Source organism: Chlamydotis macqueenii, chromosome Z (assembly GCF_036417535.1).
Source record: "Chlamydotis macqueenii isolate bChlMac1 chromosome Z, bChlMac1.mat, whole genome shotgun sequence".
Lineage (NCBI taxonomy): Eukaryota > Metazoa > Chordata > Aves > Otidiformes > Otididae > Chlamydotis > Chlamydotis macqueenii.
The window spans coordinates 14,795,659-14,822,180 of record NC_141593.1 but is presented as its reverse complement, the minus strand read 5'-3'; the positions used below and the strand labels follow the sequence as shown (position 1 = coordinate 14,822,180).

Below are 26,522 nucleotides of genomic sequence, written 5' to 3'. Positions count from 1 at the left end.
GAACACCCAAACGCTGTTTTAAATCTTCCTAGAAAAAAAATATTTCCCCCTCAGAACCAACGCCCCGATCCCCTCACCCGGGGGCGGAAGCGGGCCGCCCTCCGCTCCCAGCCTGCTCCGCGGCCACGCATGCTTCCTAACCCCGCACCGACCGGGCTGGGGGCGGGTCGAGCCGTTTCGCTTCAGGGGGCGAAAGGGGGCCGGATGGCGGTGGTAACGCTTCAGGTGGGCGCGGATGGGCGGTGGGGCGGGCTGGGCACAGGCAGCGGCGGAGGCGGGAAACCGCCCGCCGCCGCCCGGGCCGGTTAAGCGTGGGCTTCTCCTCATGGCTGCAGGCTGCCTGCCGCGGGGTTGGGGTTTTGGGGGGGTCCCCGGGGAGTTTTACAATGCGGTGGGTTTTACTGAGAGGGAGCTAAAGCGGGGGGTGGGGGAGTGGCGGGGGGAGGTTCTGACCGGAGCCAGCGTCAAATTCCTGTTTTATTAACATACGTTACCCCTAGGTCTTAACGTAAGAAACGGTAATGCGGTGTTTTACTTAAAGCCGCGCATATCGTGTGTAAGGCTCCCTGACACTCTTGGCTCCGTTTTTGTGGTAATGACAGTAAGTTTTTATTTTTTAATGGCCGATGAGGGGCTTCGGTGCTGGGTGTTGAGACAAAGCGTACCCTTTCCTCAGGGCATAGAAATTCTTGCTAATCTCAGTAATTTTGCATCTCTGCCGCATGCCTGGCTTTCCTTTGTCCCTCTCTGTAATTACACGTACTGAGTGTATTTTGATCTTAAATTGGATTAGGTGTTTATGATCTGAATACTGTTGTCGGTAATCAGGGTAATACCTAAACTTATAGTTTTTTCTTCCCTTTTTTTTTTTTTTTGGTGTACTTTATGCACATGTTAATAATACAGCAAAGCAGCGTAAGCCATTGCAGATCTGGCACAGACCTCTGTTTCTATTTGAATTTATAGGTCTCTGCTTATCTATTTCAAGGTCACCAATTGATGGAATGAAATTAAAAAGAGATCCTTGAATGTGACTCGTATGTGTTTTACTAGGTGGGAGTCCTTCAGGTACACAGTTACAAGGAAGAATTTACTAAGATAGATCTCTATATTTTGAAATCAAATTACTTAGAAGGCTGGAAGTGCCCTTTTCTGATTTGGTGGCATTGGGTTTTGTCGTAGTTCAGCCCTGATCAGGACCAGACTACGCAGTCTCTCTCTCTCACTCCCCCCACCTTCCGAGAGAACAGGGAGAGAAAATATAAGGAAAAACGGCTCGAGGTTTGAGATAAGGACAGGGAGAAATCCTTAAAGTTACCGTCACAGGCAAAACAGACTCGACTTGGGGAAAACTATTCATTTATTACTACAAACAGTAGGATAATGAGACAGAGAACAAGATAACCTCCCCCACCCCTCCCTCTTCCCAAGCTTAACATTATCTCTAGTACCTTCCCCTCCTGAGTGGCACAGGGGGGAAGAGGGAATGGGGGTTGCGGTCAGTTCATCATGCGTTATTTTACGCCGCTGCTTCATGGTCGGGGGAAGAACTCCTCGCATTCCTCCCCTGCTCCATCGTGGGGTCCCTCCCACGGGCCACAGTCCTTTGTGGAACTGCTCCGGCGTGGGTCATCTCTTCCACGGAGTTTAGTCCCTTCAGAACAGCTGTCCCAGCGGGCCCTCCACGGGCCACAGCTGCCTTCAGGCATCCACCTCCCCCGGTACGGGGTCCTTCACGGGCTACAAGTGGATCTCTGCTCCTCCGTGGACCTCCATGGGCTGCAGGGGGACAACCTGCTCCACCATGGTCGTCACCACAGGCTGCAGGGGAATCTTGGCCAGGAGCCGCATTACTCCTCCCCCTCCTTCTGAACTGACCTTGGCGTCTGCAGCCGTTCCTCACAACAGGCTGGTAGATGTCTTTCAGGATCTTTTTTTACATCTTATTCACTTCTCATCTCCTTTCCACTTCTTGCAGCTGGACTGGACCGAGTTGGGCCCAGTCGGCTGCCTGGCGAGAGGCCAGAGGGTGAGGCCTGCAAGGCCCATGAGGCCTGCGCCTCCCCCTCTGCGCCTCTGCCCCCGCTCAGCTTCTTCACATCTTCTCTCCTTTCCTTTTTTTTTCCTGTTTTCCCCTTCTGTTATCGCAGAGGCGTTATCACGGGTCATTCTGCTACCAATCGGCTCGGCCTTGGCCAGCAGTGGGTCCGCCCTAGGCCTGGCCAAGTCCCCTGAACAAAGGGGAGCGAGTTCTAGCAGTTTCCTACAGAAGCTACCACCTTAGCCCCCCCCTCACTAACAAAACCACGACAGTTTTTATTAGCTTGTAATTATTATCTTGTTCCATCTTTATTTGTGTTCTTCTCTTGTTTTATGGTCTTTTTTCCTGCTTTCTTTAACAGAGCTTCTAAGCCCGAGCTGAAGTTGTGTTTAGCTCAGTGATGTTTGTTCAGGAATTCATTAAAAAAATGTTGCTTCTTTCTGTAATTTTACTATTGCTCAGTTTTCGTCTGTTTTGTAGAGTTTGAAGAGCTTTGTGTCATATCAGTGCTTACTGCTGCCTGGTTTGATTTATTTAGGATGGAACAAATGGTGTTCGGTCTTTCTTGCCTTGCACTGGGCAGACTGGATTCAGAAGGCACAGAGGCTCAACACTAAGGCGTGACCACGTTTGCTACGGGAATAAGGCAACTGCAATGGAAAAAAATACGTTCTTCTAGTCCTAGGGTAGGTTTGGTTCTGAATACTGGTGTGCTTTTTAAAGGTATGTTGCTAAATCTGCTCTTCACAGATTGGATTCTTATGCAGATTTTATGGTAATTTTAAATAAAACCTGATCTGCCATGATGGTTATGTAGAAGAAACATTTGTGAGGAAATCGCCATTTATTCCTTGAAATGGAATTTATTCAGAAATGTACTGTATATTGTAAAGTCACTCACCAGAAAATGGCAGTTCCAGTGTTTTAGGAAATATTTAGCCTCTATGTATTCATTCAGAAGAGGCACAGTCATGGTTAACAGACTCTAAACTTGACCCACTTTTTTTCATCTGTGTGCAAAGACCATGTATTATTCATACTTTCTTCTCTTTTTTAACGTTTTCCAAGTAAATGATTCAGCAGGCTTTTTTTTTCTCTAAAGATCAGTGCTGGTAGTCGTGTCTTGCAGATAATTCTACAGTAAAAAGGCATGTAAGAAACTGTAAGAATGTAAGAATCTGTAAGAAACATTTTACATTTTCTGGGGCTTATCAATAATATGTTTAAAAACATAAACTATTATGTGTCAACATTGTTAGAAGTATTTCTTTTTAAAAGAAGTCTAATTTAAAAGGAGCCCATTTAGAATTAAAAAATACCTGCTAGAACTGTATGAAGAAGGATTATCAGGATTTAATGTATCGCACAGAAATAGCAACCTCTGGGGAGGAATCCATTTTTAGATGGGATGTAGGATTTGAAACTGTGGTCTCTCTGAATGGCTCCCCAAAAAGACAAGAAGAGCATGACAGTTAGAACTGATACCGTCCTTCAAAGACTGCTTTTCAGTGCATTTAATGTAATGAAGCTAGGGAACACATCATTTATATAAGAATTTTTATTTTGAAAGTGTACTTTTTAATAAAATCATAGAATGGTTAGTTTTGGAAGGGACCTTTAAAGGCCATCTAGTCCAACCCCCCTGCAAGGAGCAGGGACATCTCCAACCAGATCAGGTTGCTCAGAGCCCTGTCCAACCTGGCCTTGAATGTTTCCAGCGATGGGGCATCCACCACCTCTCTGGGCAACCTGTGCCAGTGTTCCACCACCCTCATTGTATAAAAATTTCTTCCTAATATCTAATTGAAATCTGTGTGTGATTTGTACTATAAATCTAATGTAATGTTACCACAGAAATGAATACTCTGTCTTTATAGTCCGGGTGTCCTGTAATTGCTTCTTGGGAGTGGGATGGGGATGTCTTTAAGATCTGGAATTATTTTTGGAATTTATTTTCTGGTGTTAAGCAGCTATTTAAGGACAATAATTATTCCAAAGAATCACCTTGAACAAGAGGGTTTCATAACAATTACAGAACGTTTTTAAGGACTTTAAGGGGATCATTAATGTTGATAACAGTGCCTTTTTTTTTTTTTTTTTTTTTTTTCCAAATTACAATGGTCAACTTTTGAAAAGTAAAGTGACTGGGATTAGTTAATTTTCGGGGGCTGTTTTTTCTGCAAAAGAGCTGTTGTGAAGGTAACATGGCAGACGATAGACAACTCCTAAAAGTAACTGTAGAGTTTGCTGCTGGAGCACATACTGAGGAAAAGCATATGTAGTTTTCCTCTGTAAGGAGTTAGTTTTGGTTAATTCTGCTTGCCTGAATGGTTGTTTATGATAAACAGTAAAGATATTTTAGTGGTTCTGGTTTTCTTAATGCTTATTCTATGCCATTCCCCAAACTAAACAAGGAGTTGCTCAGAGAGAGGTACCAGGGTGGTAATACGTATGTTTACGAAGTATGTAAATGAAAATAGTGTTTTGGGTTCTAGATTAGAAAGTTATTTTCAAAGGTTGTTCCATAGCGAGATTTGGGATTTTTAAGCATCTGCCCTAGGAATCCTCCAAATTGAATGGGTTTTGTTGTTACAGTGTAAAGGACTTGATTTGATGACTATCACATATTTAAGACCTGGAGGGATCTTGAAATATATTCAGTATCGTATCATAGACATTTCAAGCTATTTTGTAAAATTTAAGATTTCAGAAAGTGAAGTTAGAGCTTTCCAGGTTACAAAGGTGCTTGCTCTAATTAAAACAGGGCAAATGTTTTAATTCAGAGCTATAGTGTTCAAGTCAACAAAGTAACTGGGAATTAAAAATTCCCTGGGAATATTAGGTGCAAACATTGAATCTGGGTTTTTTATGCTCGCTTGTAGCTGTGTTAACAAATGCTTTGTGCTAAGGGATTTCTTTTCTTTAGTAATTTTCTTTTTGTTCTGTGACATTTACAGAACAACTGACGATACAAAGGACAATGCACAGTGTGTATCCTGATGATATTTTGTGTGCTGTGACATGGTTTTTGCCATGGCATCTGAGACTGAAAAGGCCCATGCTCTTCTCCAGACTTTCAGCACAGCTTCAGTTATTTCTAGTCTAGGTTTGGGAATATTCTGCTTTGTAGCAGACAGACTTCTGCAGTTTTCCTTCATTCATCAAAATGACTGGCTCCGAGCCTTCTGTGATAATGCAGTGCATGGTATACTAGGCATGTGGTCCTGGGCAATAGTGATTGGACTCAGGAAGAAAAGTGACTTCACTGAGGTTTCCCTGGCTGGCTTCCTCGCTTCTGTCATTGACGTGGACCACTTCTTTCTTGCTGGCTCCCTGTCATTAAAGGTAAGTCAGTAGATCAGTGATTGTCTGTTTTCTTCATCACTGTTTCCGCTATTGTTCTTCTACCATATCCTAAACAAAAAAAAGTTCCAATCATACTTTAATTAGATGTATTTTAATAGATAGATTTGCCTGCAGTTGTTACCATTATAAAAGCTCTAAATATATTTTAGATGTCCTGTTAAGGTCTACTGCTTACAATGCTCTGAAAAAAAGGGTTCTGAAAGCCATTGTACATGATATCCTATGTGTATCCCATAGTTGCTTTGTTATCCAAGTTAAACAGTTAAGTGCTGCAACATGGGCTTTGTGTATAAAGTGGATTATTCAATTTCTGTTTACAATAAGAGGTAGAAGTATCTGGAAAGTAGATAATCCAGCTGGTGTTCGATTTCGTTCAGTCCTAATGAGTAGTATGTTTGGTTTTGGCCAGCCCTAAATATTTCTCCCACAAACAAGCTTTATATGAGCTGTCACTTTTAAAAAGGCAATCTGAGTTTCCCCTTTAATACAGTTTGTTGTTAAAAAAAAAAAAAAAAAAAAAAAAAAGCTAGCTCAAACTTGTTAATAAAAGTAAAAAGGTGAATTGGCTCGTGTTAAGGAATATATATGATCATAACCCATTTGCAGAACTGCTTGTTAGGACAGAGTTTCTCAATCGGATTAGTATTACTAGATTATGGCATTCTTTTTCAGTGGTTCTCCAGTGGTTTAGATGTGGCCTATTCCTGCTTCCCCGTTCACACACATACATATATCTCTGTCTTCTTGCCTGCTCCAAACATATATACCCAGCTTTTGCTGACCACAACAGTCTCTTCTGTATAGTCTCCAAAACATTTGCACCTTCTATAAGCTCCAGCTGTGTCAGCCCTGGCCACAGTCTTCACGCTGCCCTCCAGTTCTTATACTGCAGGCAGACACTCCTCACCCCCAGCTGGCTCCTGGTCGCCGTTGCTACAGCCCTGCCACTCTGCTTGTTATCAGGAATTTGCTCTGCTCTGTCCTCAAAATTTGATTATGCTGGTGTTGCTGGCATACATATACATGCATGCTACTTCCTCTGCCCTCCCCAGAAATGTACACATCCACCTACAAATGGATCTGCAAAAGAGAAGGGGGAGATACCAACCTTCATCCATTAAACCGGAGCATAACTTAGTCATCTGACTGTCTCATCTTCTTTCTTCTCGTCCAGTTTGCTCATAATAGTGTTATGCTTTTCATGTGAATGACAGAGGCAATATCTCCTAGGAAGCAGAGGAAAGAAGGAGGTGAAGGGGAAATTACTGTTATTCATAATCCTTTAATTGAAGAAGAACAATGCAAAACGGTTTAGCAATTAAAAAAAAAAAAAGGTAATATTTGTGATCACAGAATCACAAAGTGCTTGTAGTTGAAAGGGTCTTCTGGAGGTTATCTTGTCAAACCCCCGTGCTGAAGCAGGCTCACCTGGAGCTGGTTGCTCAGGACCGTGACCAGACAGCTTTTGAATATCTCTATGCATGTAGACTCCACAACCTCCCTGGGCAACCTGTTCCCATGTGCAGTCACCTTCACAGTGAAAACATGTTTCCTTATGTTCAGGAGGAACCTCCTCTGTTTCAGTCTGTGCCCGTTGCCTCTTACTCTGTCAGTGGGCACCACTGGAAACAGCCTGGCTCTGTTCTTTCTTAGATATTGGTACACCTTGATGACATCTTCCCAGAGCCTTCTGTTCGCCAGGCTGCACTGTCCCAGCTCCCATCCTTTCTTTGTATGCAAGATGCTCCAGTCCCTTCATGATCTGAGTGGTCTCAATCTCCAGTAGCTCCATTTCTCTCTTGTAGTGGGGAGCCCAGAACTCAACTCAGCACCCCAGAGGTGATCCTTGCCAGTGCTGAGGAGAAGGAAGGATCACCTCTTTCGACCTGCTGGCAACACTCCTGGTGCAGCCCAGAATACTGCTGGCTGCCTTTGCCACAAGGTCACATTGCTGGCTAATGTTCAACTTGTTATCCAACAAGTTGAATTTCATCAAAACTGCTTTCCAGCCAGTCAGCCTCCAGCATGTACTGGGGCTTGGCATTGTTCCTCCATAGGCAGTCCCTAGTTCTCCCCTTTTCTGTACTTTTTGCGTATGGAATTGCTGTAAAATTATAAAACTATATAAAGCAAAGGAAAGTTAGTTTGGTTGATGAATGGGTCCTATAATATTAACACTTTGGTATAGCATTTAAATCTATAATTATTCTTGTGTATATGTTCTCAATTTAAAGTCAGTAAATGCAAATTATGAATGGCTAGTTATTAGAAAATATAGCTAAAATTTTATTGCTAGTTTTTCTTGCATTTGAGATTGTTAGCTGTATTTTTTCCTAATTATGACCACTAGATGACACTCTTCACCAATGTCTGTTTTAGAAAGGTGAGTATTGCATTGTACCATAGACTTGGGAGGTGACCTGTTTCTTTACTGCCTTCAGTGAGGGAAAGTTAAATATGTAAATATGTTTACACTTTCCATGATGGAGAATGTTCAGGATCCTAGGGATAGGCTACACAAACAGAGTAAATTATTGCAGTTTCATGACTTAGTTTGTTCTTGTGTTGTTTCATTTCCTAAGCAGCTAGCAGCTGTTTTTCTGATACACAGCCTAAAATATTGTTGTTGACAGATCTTGTTTTCTTATTAAGGCCTCTCTGCAAAAGACAGCTGATTGCTGTGTCTCCCCAGAAATGTTTTTTGAATCAGAAATACAAGATGTTGTAGGTGTGAGAATAGCCAAACTTACTTAGTTGACATAAGGAGCAGGCAAGATGCCCGAAGGCTTTTTCATAGTCATTTATCTACAAACACACCACATTTCCGTACGTTAACTGGGCTACTAAAGGATACTTACCTGTAAACTATATCCTGTGTAGGTCTCTTGACCCTTACAGCAGTAACAGCATTGCTCTTACAACTTGCAAAACCATTATGCTTTACAAAAAGTCTCTTCTTGACTAAATAATTTTTTAAAAAATCTGAAGGGTTTAGATTTATGCTTTCTAAACCTCTTACTATTGTTCTTGTCTCCTCTGGATTGCCTTTTGCCTAAATTATCTTTAAAGGGTCCTGTCCCAAACTTTGTATACTATTTTAGGTGAGACTTCATTTGAGCCAAATAGCATAGATTAATTCCCTTTCATGCCACATGCATACAACAGTTCTGTGTTTTTTAAAAGAAAAAAAAAATCTGTTAGAGGTTTTGTATCTTCTTGCAAAGCCATCAGAGTCTTTTTAGTTTGTGGTATAATGTAATCCCCATAAACTTTTCTGCTGTGTTGTTGCCTGGCTAGCTAAACCCGTTTTTAATAAGTGATTTTTCTTTCCTCAGCTTTTTCATGTGGTAATTTCATGCTGTTGCCTACGTGATTTATTGCTTCGTGGGATACGTTTTTACTATGGATTTGTTAGTTCCAGTCCCACTCTTCCTCTTTGGATTGCAGAATTGAGAGTAACAGATTTAAGAGACTACAATGTTTACTGCTTATGCAACATATTACTAAGTAACTAATAAATTAAGAAATCTAATTAACTAACCACACCACTATTACTAATTTGTAACAATAGTATTTTTCACATTACTTTACACAATTATCTATAAAGCTCTCTATCATCGCTCTTAAATCTGATGACGGGTTCCTTTTTTGAAGTAACTCTTCTATGCAGCTCATGGCAGTATTGCCTTCTACCTACAGTTGCTGCCTTCACACTACACCAGTCCTCTACTCCTGTTCCTGCTGACACAGCTCGCTGCTTGGATTATTTGGCTCTTGGGCTGTTTTTTCACAGTGTCAGTTATTTTTCTGGAGTATTCAGAATAAATAGTCACCTGTGATATTTATATGTTTACTGTGATAAATACTGGTCTACCAAGTAGCATGTGATCTGCCCTTTTGCCCACGTTATTTTTGCAACAAGTATGAAGTCTACAAAGACTTCGCTACTTAGAATTTGTAGTTCTTAGTGTTCTGTGTAATTTTTACTGTGTATTGTATGCACACAAGTGGAGAAGGATCTGAGAAGCAGTGTTTGAAGACTCTGTCTCATTGACTAGCTCTAAAGGTGAAAGTTACTGCAGCCTGCCATCATACTCAGCATTGCTGGTAAACAAGAACAGCATGATAAACTGCTCACGGTGTCCCCCAGGACTGTAGTCCAAGCGCTCGTGGTGCAGAAATTGCTAGCTTGCTTCTTAAGAGTCACTAGCTTCTGAAAGTGTAGAGAATGCAGTCAGTAGTAAACAAGGTTGTACTGGCAAACATACATAACGCAGCTGGTTAATGTGCTGCTGCTGACCAACCTGGGCTACACAGGAGCGTTTCTGGAAATGGAGAATAAACTTTGCACACACACAATTAATTTGACATTGAATTTGTAGATCAGCCTCAAAATTAAGGACTTAAAGCTTGTGAAACGTCACGTAATATGAGTGAGGGAGCCCAGGCCATTACATAAATTCCATGGTGTCACTTTGAGCATTAAAGCAAAGAGTTTGTTTGGGTTCTCCAGCATGCAATTGTTATCTCCTGTCTCCAGCTGCTCATTGTAGTGTGTGAGAGGGACTGGAGGAGCAGGAACTCCATGACTGAACGTGCAGGCAAATGGAAAGGTAATTTGTGTTGTGAATATATTCTGTTTGTACCTGCAGCCTGATCTCTCTCATGGTAGACATATCCCTAAATCTGCCCAAACCACAATTATCTTTTTCCAGGAGGTTTAAGGGAGAAAAGGCTTGCATTCTTGGTTTGTTTTGTTTTTGTTTTTTTTTTAATGATCTGGTGATTTCAAAAGGCAAATTAATTTGCCTGTTAGGAGAAAGAGCGTAACAGCTTGTATTACCAAATAGAACTACGTGTCTCTCTCTTGGGCTTGGCAACTCAAGGATGTAAATGTTCCTCTAGTTACAGAATGTAGAAGAGAAAACAGACTGCTCTTCTCTCAGAGCTTGGGTAACAGCATTTCAGAGGCCTGATGACTGTACTGCAGTTGCAAAATAAGGTTTTCTCTTGCTAAAACTGAGTGCTCAAGTTTGCTATATGAACAACCCTTCAATTTAAAATTCTGCATGGAAAAGATTTAAGTGTCAGCTCCCCAAAAGTGGATAAAGATTGGCACTAATACTGATAAATTGCAATTAACATTCACATTCTCCCTACTCACTGTTGCTGTTGGCACCTAACCTCCACAGGGCAGAGGAAAAAGACTTATTTAGATTTTGCCACTGATATTTTTGAAGTGCAGAAATAGTGACCAGTCAATAGGATATCTGCCAAAATGTATCACCATGCAGAGTGGTTTTTCAAAACTAGGCTAGTGTGGACTTTTTAGGCTCTTGCTGACAGTAACAAAAATCTGACTATCTTTGTAGGCTAGATGATAAACCATTTATTTCACCATCACAAGATTTTTGTACTTTAATCCATGTACAATCTGCTTGTATGAAACAGAAATTAAGTTGTAGAAAATACACCTCTTGCACCAAGTTTAAGGAGTTGGGTCCATACCATTACAGTTAAAAGTTGTTGAGGTGGTTTGTGAGCTTTTTAGTCCCGTCACATGATCAAGAGTGTCACGGACAAGCATGTGGTGGGAAGCTAATACAGCAAAGCTTTCTGCAGCCTTTTTAACACTGGCTTTGGTTTAAAGCACAGGCCATTGTATTCCAAGGTTGTCCATAAGTTTCCATATCTTGGCTAAGGCTACATCAAAATTCCTTTACACAGAAGACAGGATTCCAAACAATTGTCTAAATTATCCATGAGACGTACTCTGGTGCCTGTTACAGTCTTTCAAAATGTTCACCAGTATCTGAATTGGGCCAATTAATATTACATCAGCACCTGCACAGATCTTTTAGTAATGTGCTGTCATTTCTCCTGTGCTTACAGAAACAAGAATCTACTTATTTGTTGCTTAGAAATCCAAAAGACTATTATTTAATCTTTTACTGTCTTTGAATTTGTGGAGATAGTTCTAGCTGTTGCTAGTAAAAAAATATTTTCTTAAGTATGTATATTAAATTGATAACTATCACTTTTTAAAGCGGCTAAATTTAATCACCCTAGCTAGACAGTCACCTTAATTAAAACCAAATATCGAGCTTTCAAGTGAGTTAACATTAAACAAGTTGTTGATGTAAAAACCCCAGTCACAAATGATTCAGATGTTGTCTTCTAAACTTGTCTTTTACCTGTCCATAAAGAATACTGTGTCGAGGCAATCAAAATACAATGTAACTTAGATCATATTTTTGTTGCATTGGAAGTTACTGTTCTGTTTTAGGTACTTTTCAAAACAACTTCACGGGTGCTAAATGTGGTGTAATACAGGATGTATTTTTGAAAATAAATACCATTAAAGCATATGAAATATTTCAAGTTAAGCATATTAAATATTTCAAGTGTATTGTATGGTTGTTTTCCTTTTAATTATCTTAGCATTAAATACTTATAATCAGTGCAGCAGACTATACAAGTTCCTGTATAACAAATGACTATATGACAAACAGCATACCTCATCGCTCTCCCTCCCTGTTTTGCCATCAGTAACGCTTCGCAGGATGCATGATTCATATCATACAATAGAGAGGGCAGCGCACAGCTCTCATACTGCTAAATAGTCCTATTGTTGATTCTGATCAACTGCAGTGGAAAGGAACAGTATGTTTTTCTTTGCAGTTCCACTTAGTCACTTGATAATATACCTGTAAACAACCATGAAACATTTCTTTTCTTATCATGATTGTAGTCATTGCCAATTATATTTTTCTTTTCTGCAGGCTGCTCTGACTCTTCCACAGAGACCACTTCTTCATTGTTCTACTGTGATTCCTGTTGTGGCTCTGACATTAAAGTTTATTATGCACCTTTTCAGGCTTAAAGATTCATGGTGCTTTCTTCCCTGGATGTTGTTCATATCCTGGACTTCTCATCACGTCCGTGACGGGATTCGTCATGGCCTCTGGATCTGCCCGTTTGGAAAAACTCCTCCTTTGCCATATTGGCTGTATGTGGCAATTACAGCATCTTTACCTCATCTATGTTCATTTGTTATGTATTTAACAGGCACTAGAGAATTAATGTCTATAAAACATGGAATCCACATTGATGTGTAAGAATGATGACTCTTAAAGGCTGTTTGTATTAACACATGAAATCAGCTGTCTGTTTATCACTGAACTGGTTTCCTTCATTTCCTACGACTTCCAAGTTAGGCGTTTCAAACCAGTGGAGCCAGTTACAGCTCCTGTGTCCATTCCTTGTGTTTACAGAAACTTATTTAATGAATGGTAATAATTTTATATTTATACATTCCCCATGTAAAATATATGGTCTTCCATTATAGTTCATGCACAGCTAGCTGATTTATGACATACTTAGTCTTTGTAGTAGTTACATTACATTTTACTGTCATGGTGCCATTCTTCTGGTCACCGTTCACTTTGGATATGTATTCTGCCTTTAGATAACACATTTCATCTAGATAGCATTTGTGTAGCACTTTAAAAGTATTAGTGAGAATTTGGTAATGTACGGCACTTCTAAAAAACATCAGTTACCCTTCTGAATTTATTTATTTGTTTTCCTGTTGGACTCTTGTATTCAATGGTTTTAAAATAAATGCTGTTTGTATTTCACAATGTGCAACTGTATATCTGCACCTGTTTGAACACTGCTATCATATAGTGTTTCTGCTAAATTGTGTTCCTCTGTAGTTGCTTGGAACTCAATTTGCAGATAATTACTAGCTATTATTTGTGGTAAGAAAGTAGAAGACAGTTTGGTTACAGCATTATGTGTGTTGGCCAAATTGTTTAATTTTTAAAATATACTAATTATGAATATTATTTAATTTGCAACCAAGGAATTTTAGTAATTATTCAAGGATTATGTAAAGGCAAACTTATTTATTATAGTAAAACATAAGCTTTAGGGAAGGTTCAGGAAGGTATAAGAAAATCAAAATTACTCAAAATGTGAGTTTGCTTGAAGACCTTACTACTGTACTCGTAAGCAGCATTTTCCATTAACTACAATGTCATCTGTATTATTGTAAAATAAAATCTGTTATTATTTATTATATGGAAATAGAAGTTTCCTCATAAACTAATTCCTTAAGGAAAAATGTTATTATATTGCAGGTTCATAATATAGTAATTTGCACTGTGGACTATTCAAAGTAACAGTTTTCATTTACAGAAATTTCTCAAAAAAAGTCCCAAAGTAACAGTTTTCATTTACAGAAATTTCTCAGAAAAAGTCCCAAAGTGAAAAAAAGCTCTTGCCTGGTTTACAGTGTACAAGTTCAGGGATGTCTATTAGTAATTGTTTTGTTAATTTTTTTATTCATTGAACTCCATTGCCTGTTAAGGAGATGGGGACTTAATTATTGCAGTTTGTGATGAATAGCTGTCAAAAGGGATTGTTTTTATGGAAGAGTGTATATAGGGTAGCATGTGCTGAACGTAAGTCATCAAAGGGTGCAAAGATCAGGAGATGTTTTCATACTACCTTTGTGTTAGTAAATGTATGTTAGTATGAAGTACAAAAGAAACACAGAAATTACTAACTGAAATAGCTGGCTTCATGGGTACTGGAGACCTTCTGTGGCTGCAGAGTACTAAAGGTTCTCTGCAGCATGCTAAGCTAATTATGGAAAGTGTTTCACTCTTTGAAAATGTGCCTTCCCACAAAAATAATAGCATCTGCCCTGTTTGTTCTGCATGTTAGAAATGTATGCTTATGGAAACTTGTCTGACAGTACAGTGGGCCTGTTTAGCCTTTATTATAAAATGAATAAAAGGTTTTTTTCTTGGAAAGAAGATTGGAAAAGCAGAACATTCCTTAAAGGATTATCCTCATACTGTGGATTTCTGTCTTTTATAGTTTGTAAAAGTTTCCCAGAAACAACACAAAAAATGTCTTGCTTCAGAGCCCTCAGATTGGGAAAAGTCTTTCATCCAAAGGCATGATGGTTTAGTGGAGGAGGAGCATTGCTCGTTCGTTTACTTCTAAACTGTTTTAAATTACAGCCTATGAAGTGCCAATAATAAGTATATTTTGTGCAAGAAGTGAACACTTAAATTGATGTAGAAAATTTTCTGTATTCTTGTTGCATTGTATAATGTTCGTATGATTTTGTGCTTTATCCAGATTTGTTGCAAAGGGAAATGTATATAGGAACAAAGTGGAGAAGTACGCTTTCTCATTTTTAGATTGTACCTGTAGCATTTTTGGTAACTATATGTCCACCAAAAGTCCTTAAGATTGGTACTGTATTGTTCTATCTGTGTTTAAGGATCAGTTAATGTGTACATCTTCAGTAGTTTAAAAAAAACATATTTTCATTCTCTGTATTTCCAGAGACTTTTGTGGGGATTTTTATCATAATTTTCAGCAATATATCAAAATATTATTTTTCTGGTCGTGTTCTTATACCAGTTCTTCCACAGCAATAGGTGAACACCACTTAGAAATGTGTAAAGGGAAGTAGCAAGCATTTGTGACACACGACTTCTTTCTCTCTCCCTCCAGACAGACATGGCAGTCTCATGCCTCAGCCTGACATTTAGGCAACTTTAGCTCAGGCCATTGACAACTTTTCCAGGTAAACTGACACATTGCATGTAATGCTGTAATTTGTAGATAGCCAGATTAGAGAACAGAGGAGAAGTTAAATATTTGTTTCAGCCCAAGTCACCTAGGAGGTACACCTGCCTATTACAAATGAATTGCCTAACAATTCCTTACCAGTATTACATGTATGTTTAAAATTAATTGATACTTCCAACTATGCATTGTTACCTGCCACGTGTAGTGAAACCATGGCAAAAATAAACCAAAATACTAAAAACGTAATGAATTTGTGCTTTACTGCATGCGTTGCAATAAAGAGTAAATGCGAAGTACAAAAAGCATGTGAATTACACAAAAAAAAAATTGTTAACAAGTTCAACCTAATAATTTCATGCACAATGTATGGTACATATCAGTAACATCTTAGTTATTTCAGTGGTTCATTTATTATGTTCATCTAAACTTTTTCCATGTATTTTCAAGTTGTACTTACAGAGTTGAAGAAAGCGTGGGATTCTTCTGACTGGCTTTTCTGTTAGAATTGTGCCGCTTTTTTTTTCCTGCTTTAATTCATTGCCGTCGTAAAAAGTAGGTAATTGCCAAGTTAGAAAAATGTTGAGAATGTTTCTTCTCCCCAGTTCTTTAGAAGAAAGATGAAATGTCTCCTAATTCCCTAGCAGACTTAACAGAAATAGTGAACACATTTCCTTCAGTTTATGTTCTAGCTTAAAATGTATCTGTATTTTCACATGACTACTGGTACCACTTTTTTCTACAGTGAAGTATGTTCTATCATGTGCCTTTAATTGGTTATTGATAAGTGAATTATTAATAATTGATGCTATGCTCCAAGGAAAGTGCTGGTGAGTGGAATTAAACTGAAATAATTTTGACAGCCAGGCCATTGGTATTAGGTTATTATCAGAAGAACATTTCCTGTGCGAATGGAAATAAAATTCTAGAAAGAGAGAGAGGGAGAGGTTAAAATCCAATCTAAAGGAAAGGTTAATTTTGAAGTTATTTTAGTTAATTAGTTAATTTTGAACACATGTATTTTTATTCCGTCAGCTGCTGTCATTATGAAGTTAAATGATGAAATGCATCAGAAGAGTACATTTCCGTTTAGGTAACTGAGCCAAGCTAAATTCTGTCAAGTATGCAAATTTATTCAGAGCAGAAGAAATTTTGTCATTTTACACATTTTAAGTGTTACACAGCATGAGCTCTGATCAGCTGGTGATTTTGAGTCCACAAGCTAGGTTTTGTTTCCCTGCTACGGGCAGACCTTGCGTTGAAATAAAGCAAGAGCTGTCAGGTTAAAGGACCCTTTTCCATGCATTACAGAAAAACAGGAGTGACCCTTTCTTCAAAATAAGAAATTGATACCTTCAGTTGTTTCTTAAAATTCCCAAAATTTTACATCCTCTACATTGAATTATAAATTCCAATGCTGTATTGTAAAACTGTTCTTTGTTACTTATAATGTAATCCCACTGTTAAATAGTATTTGCATTTATATATATCTATCACACACTGATCTTTCCTTCTATGTTCATTTAATCATTTTCTATTTGCTTAACCTAATTTTGTGTTGAGTTTTCCTGGGATAAGGAGGAGTGTTTGTCTCAATGACTAGCAAACCCAGGTAAGCCAGTACTTAGCAAAAACATTTTAATGCAGTGTTAAGGAAATCTTCAGAATACTGAAAACTAGAAAATAAATGATACTGTATTCCTTTTGATGGAAATTAAGGAGATTAACTAGAAGTTAAGTAGATTACTAGGCAATTTGTAAAACCAGATTTGTTTAATCAAAACAAATCGAAAACATTTATATTAGTAAATATGTGTGAACAATCTGTGTGAAAATGGATGTGTATATTGAAACTGTTGCAGGAATAATCGAGCAAGTCAGACTGTATGCTGTTGCCATATCCACCACAGAAACAATGCCTTTGTCCAAGGTATGTTACTGATGTCCCTGGAGCAATCCTTACGCTACCAAGGGAACTCAATCTTGCTTTGATCGTAGTAATTTTTCCCCTTAAAAATTGTGCAACATTGAAGTGAGGGTTCCTGGACTGCTGGGGGGTAGTTTCCTTCATCTGCTGTCCACTCCTTCGCAATAATTTTTACAGATGAAGCCAAAGTGAGTTCTGGTACAGGAACTATAGTAAAAAAAATTAAACCAAAGATAGAAGACATAATGATGGTATAAGGAATTTACAAGTTTATAATGCAGCTAGTTTCACTTTCACATTTTAATTTAAATTGCTAATAGTCAAACAAAACCAACTTCTTTTTATATAGTACTGCCAACAATTTAGAAGCACGTTTTGTGTTGACTAGTATAAAAATATGAAGTGTTTCTGGGCCAAGTGGATATTGTAAGATTCAAGTAATAAGGCTTTATCAATATATTTTCAACAAAATCATCTATGTCTTTTGTTCATTTAACCATATATAATGCATAGATACAGGCACTCAGTCTTCCTGTGGACGCATGGTTGGGGCTTGGGGAGTTTTGATACAGAATATTCCAGCTAGCAAAACCTTTTAGCACAAGTAATTTTTGTTTCATTACTCCCTAGAGAGATAGATCTTCCATTCTAGACATGTTTTGTTAACGTGAAAGTTTGAGTGATTTGCCGGCATCTTTTGGGTGAAATGTTACGTATGCCTTGTACATCAAACATAAATAAGCAAAACAAATACACTCAAAACTTCATACCGTAAAAATGTATGGACATTATTTATTTATAAATTTATCCCCAAAGTAAAAACAACTTAACATGCTCATATTTCTAGTCATTTTACATAGCTGCAGAGACAGCAGTAGCGTTTCATACACTCTCCTGGTGCCTGACTAGCTTCAGGTTGGATGAAAAGTGTGCTTCTGCTTCGATGTACCTGACCCTGATACCTCAGCTGGGTTTAGCAGACTAGGTGGTGGACGTCAGCGTGTAGCTGGTTGGTCTGTTCAGTGGTGCTTAAAACATGATTTGTCTCTTCCCCCAAAAAAAATATGTTTACTTCTGCTGTACTGAACTGCATTCTAGTCACCACAGATTGTACTAAGCAGATGGTAGCTGACTAAAATTGGGATTGTAGATTGGGCTTGTATTCCTATCATTTACTGTTACTTCCTGTTGCTGGAGAAGGAAACTGTCTCTTCAAGGAGTACTTTATCCAGGAGATTCTTTGACATGTAGCAAAACTTGAAAAAGTGAAACAACTCAATGCAGTTCTCATGAGGCGCTTAACATCACTTCTGAGATATTTCAGTAGAGGGATGATCAGCTTTTTTAAATGAATTGTAAGTTTCAAAATGCAGAACATTTATTGTAAAATTAGACTGTTTTCTTTCTCAAAATCAAAATCTATCCAAAGCCAGGAATTTCTCTTAGAAGATTTAACAATTGCAGTGAAGATATTTATTGTGGCTGGAATTTTCAGTGCAAAGTCTTTGCTTCAGTTTGCATTTCTTTGAAAAAAAATAATTTGTCACAGCTCCGGTGGACAGGGATTTGGGACTAGGAACATCAAGTTTTTTAAAAGATTGCTTCTCCTTGAAAGCTGACTTAGGAGAGGCTCTACTGGGGTATCCTACAGTGGAGCTGGTACTAGGTACTGTCAGTCTCTTAGTGGCAATATGTAAAAATTGATCACCTCTTATTGTGACTATAAATGTTTATTGCAGTTAGAAACCTCTGATATTACTCTCCAGCACTACCAGGGAGACGTGGGTTGTACTTGCTGTGGCCACCTGCACGCTCAGTGCAAAGAAGGAGCAGTGCAGTGTTCGTTAAGGAAAACCAAGTCTTCAGTACGTGGTGTATGGGGCTCCATGGTTCAGCAGGTCCCATGGGTGTTAAAACCTGCTTCTCTTAAAAAGAAAATCCCCAGTGTCAAAGAGTTGTTTCCCAATGAATTTCGGCCAGTGCAAGTCTTGTTGAATGATCAAATTTCTTGAAAAGTTGTTTCAGATAAGAAAACCGGTTTGGCTGTGGCATGATTTACAAGAAAGTATGTTCTTGCTGTCTATTTCAAAGGGATGAATGTTGGCCCATTTCTGTGGTTCTCTGTGGCCTGGATTAGCTGTGCAAAGAAGGCAGTGTCTTAGTCATTGAGAGTGTGAGCATTTTTCCTCTTTATAGTGAACAGATACAAAGGCTTGGAAATGTTGGGCACAACTTTTTTTGCCTTTGGCACATGTTTACAAACATTCACGTATCATGGTCACGAAAGATATTCAATAAAAGACAGAAAATTATTTGGACAAGGCATACACTGAGCATTTCATCAGAATCTGTCCCCACTGCTTACGCAACAGGCTGTAGATGCATCTCCTCTGGAAGAAAAGTAACTGATACCATAGAACAGGCTATTGAAAAACAAGGCTTTGAAGATGGAGTTGCTTTGCCCTAGCTTTTTTCTTCATCCAGTTATTCTACCTCCCCAGCTTGCAGAAGGACTGGTCTTTTGGTGAGTTTGTTCGCATTGCCACATAGTGTACACGCACTCTGAGCTTACATGAAAGAGGAAAGGTTTCAAGTGCACAGGTGAAGCTGAGTTGCATGATTGTAGCAAAATGTTCTGTTCCTGAGTTGTTGATGGCATGCAATACCATCCGGTGGGGGAAACATCTCTCAAAAGGAGTACCATTGATTGAAGGTAGAGAACAGGTTATTTCACTTCTGCTGGTGATATTCGCTTATGCCAGGATATCACTCCAGTTTTCCTGGCAGGAGTTACTTTATTGATGGAGGTTAAAACTTTGGTTTTCAGTTGAGATTCCAGCTGACTTGGCACACTGACATAATTACATCTGCAGAGGTAACAAACATTGATTTTCTCTGTGCAAAGAAAACAGCTTCTACTAACATTTTCCAAGTTTGTACTACATCCAGACTTGGAAAAAGAAAATGCAGCAAAATATTTTGTGTTGAAGATGACGTTTGAAAATCCTCTCCTGTCATACTCCTTTTACAAAATGTATTTGCTATTATGCTATCAAAGTAAAGCTTCTTAACTGACACCTGGTTTTCTGTTCAATTTTCTGACAAGTGGGGAAGCTGGGACAGTTAAGTGTGTTAAAAAATAAATTCCTCAAAGCTGAAGAAGTAGAGCTGACTGGGGAATGCTGGGATGAAATGCCATTTTTCAGGAAAAAGGCTGCTCTAGAGAGGAGCTCATTTCAAACTCTGCTAGCTCAGAGTTTCATGGTTAAATGATATATATCAGTCACCTCCTGCTGGCTGACCTAAACTAATTAAATACTTTGGGTTTTAAAACTACAAAAACAGAGCAGGTTATTGCTAACAACTTCCCAATGCTAGGACATAGGCTTTGGAATAGCGATGAGGAACTATGATACCAGATTCACTTGCCAGAGTAAATCACCTCCCTGCCCCAAGTTAGGCAATAAATATGAATGTGCAGGACTCTTCTTCCATCCAAGTGTTTGATGGACTGGAAACCATTGGGAAATTTGGGAAAAAAAAAAAAAAAAAACAAACCAAACAAAACAGTGAAAGAGAGTGTGCATAATGTCCTCTGGAGGGCACAGAACCCCAGCTGGGAAGGACAGTCAGCACGTACTGTAAAGATTTGTCTCTTATTCCTGTTTGCTTTCTATTGCAACCCAAAGACTGGATCCCTGAGGGAGTGGACAAGGCAGAGTGGCCCATCTTTGACTGGCAACATGCAGTCAGTGGTACCTGAATGTAGGTAAGACGAAACAAAAGGAAATACTTGCCCAACTTCAAGGGGTTAACATAACCTAAAAGAGATTTGAGTGCAAATCTGTTCCTGTGTGTTTTCCTGGATCAAATTTTACCCTGTTAGATCTGTGCAGCCCCTCTCTGTTAGCTGAGAGATGAGCTTGGTTCACTGCGCAGGTTTCATAGTGTAACCTTTATGGCAAATGAGGAATATTTGGTGATCACATTACTTTAAGTGGGATTCAAAAGAGCAGACCAATTCCAGCAACCAGAGCCCTTCCTAGCGTTAGTGAGTGAGAGCTCCAGAAGCAGGCATATTATTAAAAACATTCTTATTAATAATTTATTTGTTCTGGGTAGTGCAGGAAGGTTTCAGTCACTCCTTATGTTAGCTGTTGTGTAACAGTAAGACAGTCCCTGCCCAAGTAGTCTTACAATATAATAATCTGGTTTATATCATGCAGATAACGTTTAACTATAAAAATATGAAAATAGAGGAAGTTATTCTGATCTTGTTTAGTTTCAAGTAGCAGACTATAACAGTTAGAACTAATAAATGCAAATTAGTACTTCCTTTTTCAAAATGTTGGCATTTCCCATACCCCTTGGACTTTTGAAACTCAGGCATCTGATATTCCATAAAGAGAGCTGGCAAGAATAGCCCCACACACTTTATTCTTTTTTAATTCTTTTTTAAAAAATTGTTAAGCAGATTTTCCACAGACAGTGACATAATGGAGGAGGGTGTGAAGGATCTATATCCAAGGTATGCATCATTTTACTGTTCAGAAATTCACTGTGTATGTCTCCCATTGTTGGTCAAGTTTGGCCTTTTTCAAAAGCAGGGCATATCGGATTTTCTACAAATGAGGCAGTAAAAATTAACCCAGCTGCAGTCCTGCCTACCGTGTTTCATCATAACACATGACAGAGTTGTATACTGTAAATTCTTTTGTCCCATTCTGGGAAAAAGGTAGTAAGAAGAAGCTGATTTGGATGAACGCTCCTCACACTGTGAGTTTCCCCACTTCTGCGAAGCTACCTGGCAGCTCCTGAAACACGATGGGCATTGAGAGGAAATTTATGCAAGTACCTGAGGTGAAAACACACCACTCTTGCAGTCAGTGGGCGAGGGGGCCCATTCAGAAAGGAAAGATCCTTCATTACAGCCACCCTCTCATTTCTTAGCCCAGGCTATGAGAGGTATAAAGGAAGTCTTGAAGCTCTTTTTCCTCTTCCCCAGCTTCCACACCTATGTTGGGCATAAGGAGTGAATTCAATTCTCTGAATGGACAACTGAGTATACTATGTGAGGCTAAAGTGTACATCACAGCCTCAGAGCTGTGAGGGGACTGCCTGTTATCTGGCAGATGTGAGATCATGTCAACTTGTAACAAAATCTCAGGAGCTAAGTAATGAAAATGTAACGTAGGCATGATGAGATATAAGAGATTTAATTTCCTGGTATAAACAAGGGCTGCAAGAGATCATAGTTCACGGTTAATAATGACTTCACAAGCCACTCTAACAGTCAATGCATTTGGGTCATGAAAGTGGGAGAATCACGTTTGTTCCCTGTAAAACTGGTGCAAGGCTGTTGATCCTCGTGCCTCATGCTTTGATGCAATGTGCCGCATGTACTCCACACAGCCTTGTGTTAGCATAACCTCGTGCAGCGGTTGTGTTTGCGCTTGTCCCTGCGTTAAGTCTCTTGTGACCATAAACATGTTTGCAGCCAAAGTGTAAGACCAGAACATTTGTGTGTTTTTTTATGTTGGTAGAAAAGGGCACCAACCTTTTTTTTGAAAACTTAGTGAGTTTCCATTGAACATTTGTTACTTTTTTTGGATCTCCCTATCCATCCAATATTGGTTTTTAAAAGACAGTGAGATGAGAATAGATGCTTAGAATACATGTGTCCTGAAAGCCAGCTCCAAGCTTTTTAGGACTCAGGAGAAGCAAATTAGAAACAAAGCATCACGCTAAACCAGACCACTGATCTGTGGTCAGATATTGCCTCTGTAGGGCATGAGGTTTCACTGATGATAATATTTGTGAGTAGACCTTCTGTCCATCCTCCATTTGCTTTTTGCCTTTTGGAATCAAAATAACAGACTGATTTCCTCATTCAAAAAGGAAGCATGCAGAACTACTGATCTTTGTTCTATTAAGAAACACAAATCCCAATGTACTTATTTCCTGCTTGTGTGTCTCAGTGTCAGTTTTTCTCCTGAGCCTGCCAACCATGGAAACCATCTGCCATTGTTTCTCTTCAGCACCTGCAGATCCTTTGAGCACACGTCTTGTTGTCCTCCTCTATTATGATTGACTTTTTAAAAATAGAGACTGAAAAGGGAAGGGTCTTCAATTTCTACTTTTGCTCACCTCCTCAATTAATTTGGTCCTTTTTCTAAAGCCACATAATAGTGTCTCAACTTTTAAACGTCATATTGGAGATATGGAAAGGGTTATAATTTGGCTACCTCAAATATGCCATTGGAGGCCAAGCTTTCCAGTTCACCAGCAATTATGTACTCCTTGGCAGTCCTGAAGAAAGTTCTTGAGGTGAATCCTGGGGCTCTGCTCAGGGATCACCTCCCAGAACGGTTCAACATCCACAACACGATGCTAACACAGCTTTCTATCAAATGGTATTCCTTGCTTCTCCAGTAATGGATTTCTGGGTGTCTGTCTCATTCTCTAGGCTGCAGCATTTTCATCCCTGCAGTCCCTGTTTCTTGCATTCAGAGGAACAGAGTCACAGAACTTTATCAGCCTAAATTTTCCTCTTAGTTCTCACTTCAGAGAGATTTTCACTTGTCTTTTGAATGCCAGTCAGCTTCTCATCTCTGTTAGCACTTGTGCTGCAGCATCCTCTCCTCCTCCTGTGGTTTGGCCTCCAAACTGCTGCCCTGTGAGAAACGATCCCTTTTGCTGTGTACAGGTGCCAAGGGCTTTCTCTGCGCTGTTTCCGTTGCTGATGATAGCTGCTACCACAGTAAGAGCTAAAATCCAGTAAAGGCACCCTCAGGTAAAATGCCTGGTAGTATGTATGTTTGTGTCTGTGGAGTCAGCTGCTTCAGATGGAATTCAAAATTCCTGTAATGAAAATTTTATTGAAATGGCCCATAGAAAATACTAGGTATTTCTCTGCAATTTTGGCACTGCAGCCAGAGCTGGCACCTTTGTCTTCTTGGTGTGTAAAGCCCAACACCTCTTCTTCAGGGCTAAAACCTGCATCCTTCCAAAGAACTCAACTTCCATCCTATTCTATCACAATTTAATGGTCAGGGAATAGGAGGTCCATGCCCTGAGTGCCAGGCAGCAGCACAGGCTGGGACAAGCCTTTCAGCTCCACCTGCAAGGGCTGCAACTCGGTGCAGCAGAGAGTGCAAGAGCCCTGAGGAGGCTGAGCACGGCAGGAGCGTGACAGCGTTATCTGTTTGTGGGGACCTTCACCTGATGGGAAGGAAGTGGGTGCTCCAGTCCCTCCTCAAGTTTCTTCTGTGTTTCATGTATCAACAAGATGTAGTGCTGAATGTAAAATATACAAAATATACACCCCTGACGCCCTAGCTACAGGTCACAGGAGCATTCCTGAGAAGTTGGTGTATCCATGTCCTCCCTCTCAGGCAGAGGGCTAAGTCTGGCTGGCTTGCTTCTTAGCAAGCCCATTAACCATTTTCAATGTTCACAGCTCGAATTTTAATTCCGGACTCTCCCTTCTCCTCCCTCCCCTCTCCCCCAAAAGGAAACTAGCCACAGATAAATTTCTGGTATGCAGAAGGCTGAATGAGAGTTATGCAGAGAATTTTATAGTCTGGGGGTTTATGGTAGGCACAGGGCCAGCTGATGCAGTTTAGAATAGGGGACATGTGAAGAGGTCACAGTTTGGGATTTTGATACCCACACAAACAATTGGAGACATTTCTAGGAAGTCCAAAGTAAAATTGTAAATTGTGTCCTCTGTCCATTCATGATTTAAGCCAGTCTAAGGAAAAAGGAATTATTATTGTGAGTTGATTCTTACTGTAATTTATAGAGGAAGTACTCAAGTAAGAGATAAACCTATTGCATCTATCAGTATGTCAGAAGCCTTCATCAAATTAAGTCTTGCTGGAGACAGCAATCATCTAAAGTTGTTTTAATAGTAATAATCCTGCTTTAACAAACTGAGTCGGTGGTTTTAGTCCTGTTCAGTAATCAGCACTCTTGTTGCAACAGAGGAGTGTCTGAGGGCAAGAAGCGGGTTAAAGAAGAGCAGCTTACTCCTACCTCTGCTTGAGTAACTGGAGAAAGGTATATATAACTGAAGGCATTCTACTACAATTCATATTACCATACAAGAAGTTACAATCATTAATCTCTGCTTGAAACTTAAAGGCTCAGATTAAAAGAGTTGTCAGTTTTAGCCTTTGCAGCAGTCCTACATTCATAAATACAAGGTAGAAGTTCAAAAAGGATTAAAACAAGGATTTGCTCTGTTTCTCAGGATAGAAGAACGACTGCCTTCTCACTTGCAACACTTTCTGCCTGCAGGTTTGCACTTTCCGTTGAGCTTTGAATGCAATCCAAGCCAATATGTCAATAAAACTCTTCACTTTCCTTTAGCTGTACTTGTAACTAATGCCAATGTCAGTTATGTCAGTGCAATTCTTGGAAAAGAATTTCTGGCTAACTGGTTCTTCCTTCATCAGCTGGATGGCAGCCTGCACATTTCTGTGGAGCCATAGCACAGTATTTGCTATTGTTCCCTGGCTTTATTTTTATTTTTAATTTCTCAGTGTCATAAAACAGAATTGTTTTTCCAGTTTACATTTTGTCATGTTCTAATAGGTTTAGCATTCTAAATTGTTGACAAATTATATAACCCATATAAAGTGGAAAGTGTCTTCCGGGTCTGACATAATCATAGTTTCCTTGCTGTGCTTTCCTACTGAAGTAAATAAGCACTTACTTTATTTTGGACCTATAAATGACACTGTGAACTCTGAGGGAACATAAGATGTAAAGCTTGAGCTCAAACTGACTAATGTGACTGGAGAAGTAAGTTTTATTCAGCAAGACGTAGTTTATTGTCAGCAGCAGAGAAATTAATACCTGCAGATATCCATATTTACTCTGCATTTTTGAGAACACAGCATGTGTGTGTCCGAGGAACACCTGGGAACACTTTGGACTTGTCACTGCAGGAACCAGTCCTAAAAAACACAGAGTGCTTTGTTTCCTCCTCCCATCCCCATCACTGCTACAGCTCCCCATACCCCATCTTCCTGCTGAGGTGAGACACTTGGTATCAGGCCATCTGGTGATCCCATGCGAAGCATCTGTCAGAACAAACTAGTTATTTATCCACACGGACACTAAGCACTCCACTTTGCAGTGCCAAGCAGACACTGGAACACAAAATCACATTAATACTGACTGAAGCCATTTCTTTGACATGTTAGTCCAGTAACACCTGTCTCACTGTATTTCTTTTAATCTAGCTTGTTCCTCATTGTGCTACTTTGAAGGCCGTGAATGCTGCGAATAGTCTTGTCCTTATCTAAGTTCATGTTAATGAAGGTGTTGTGAGCTGTCTTAGCTTTGGCCATGGTGGTTTAGCATTTATAACACAGATTTTTTCACTGCAGTTAAATGGTGACAATGAATCAGCTTGTTGCCTTCAACACAAATGACTTCCCTGAAATCACACGTTAAACGGCACACATCATTATCTACTACTCTTTCTCCTAACAGGAGACTTCCAGTCAAGAGTCTAGTACTCTGTAGTTGCCCCATTCTCTTATCCTGGTAGATAACAGGGTCAAG

General features: G+C 39.5%; 1 protein-coding gene across 3 annotated transcripts; it reads left to right on the top strand.

Moving 5' to 3' along the window:
* Positions 1-141: 141 nt before the first annotated feature.
* On the top strand, positions 142-12,912 carry TMEM267 (transmembrane protein 267). Of its 3 annotated transcripts, XM_086771252.1 has the most exons (5): positions 207-225; positions 501-601; positions 2,580-2,727; positions 4,999-5,386; positions 12,190-12,912. In XM_086771252.1, the coding sequence occupies exons 4-5, from the start codon at positions 5,063-5,065 to the stop codon at positions 12,523-12,525; spliced, it is 660 nt and encodes a 219-aa protein (XP_086627378.1). In that variant the 5' UTR covers positions 207-225; positions 501-601; positions 2,580-2,727; positions 4,999-5,062; the 3' UTR covers positions 12,526-12,912. The 3 variants fall into 3 exon arrangements, with proteins under 3 accessions (XP_086627377.1, XP_086627378.1, XP_010119801.1); XM_086771251.1 differs by lacking the exon at positions 501-601 and having other exon boundaries at positions 142-225; XM_010121499.2 differs by lacking the exons at positions 207-225; positions 501-601 and having other exon boundaries at positions 2,375-2,727.
* The last annotated feature ends 13,610 nt before the right edge of the window (positions 12,913-26,522 follow it).

Coding starts and splice junctions, on each gene's coding strand:
- TMEM267 (XM_086771251.1), top strand. CDS start 5,063: ATGGTTTTTGCCATGGCATCTGAGACTGAAAAGGCCCATGCTCTTCTC. Junction 5,387..12,189: donor CTGGCTCCCTGTCATTAAAG/GTAAGTCAGTAG, acceptor TCTTTTCTGCAG/GCTGCTCTGACTCTTCCACA.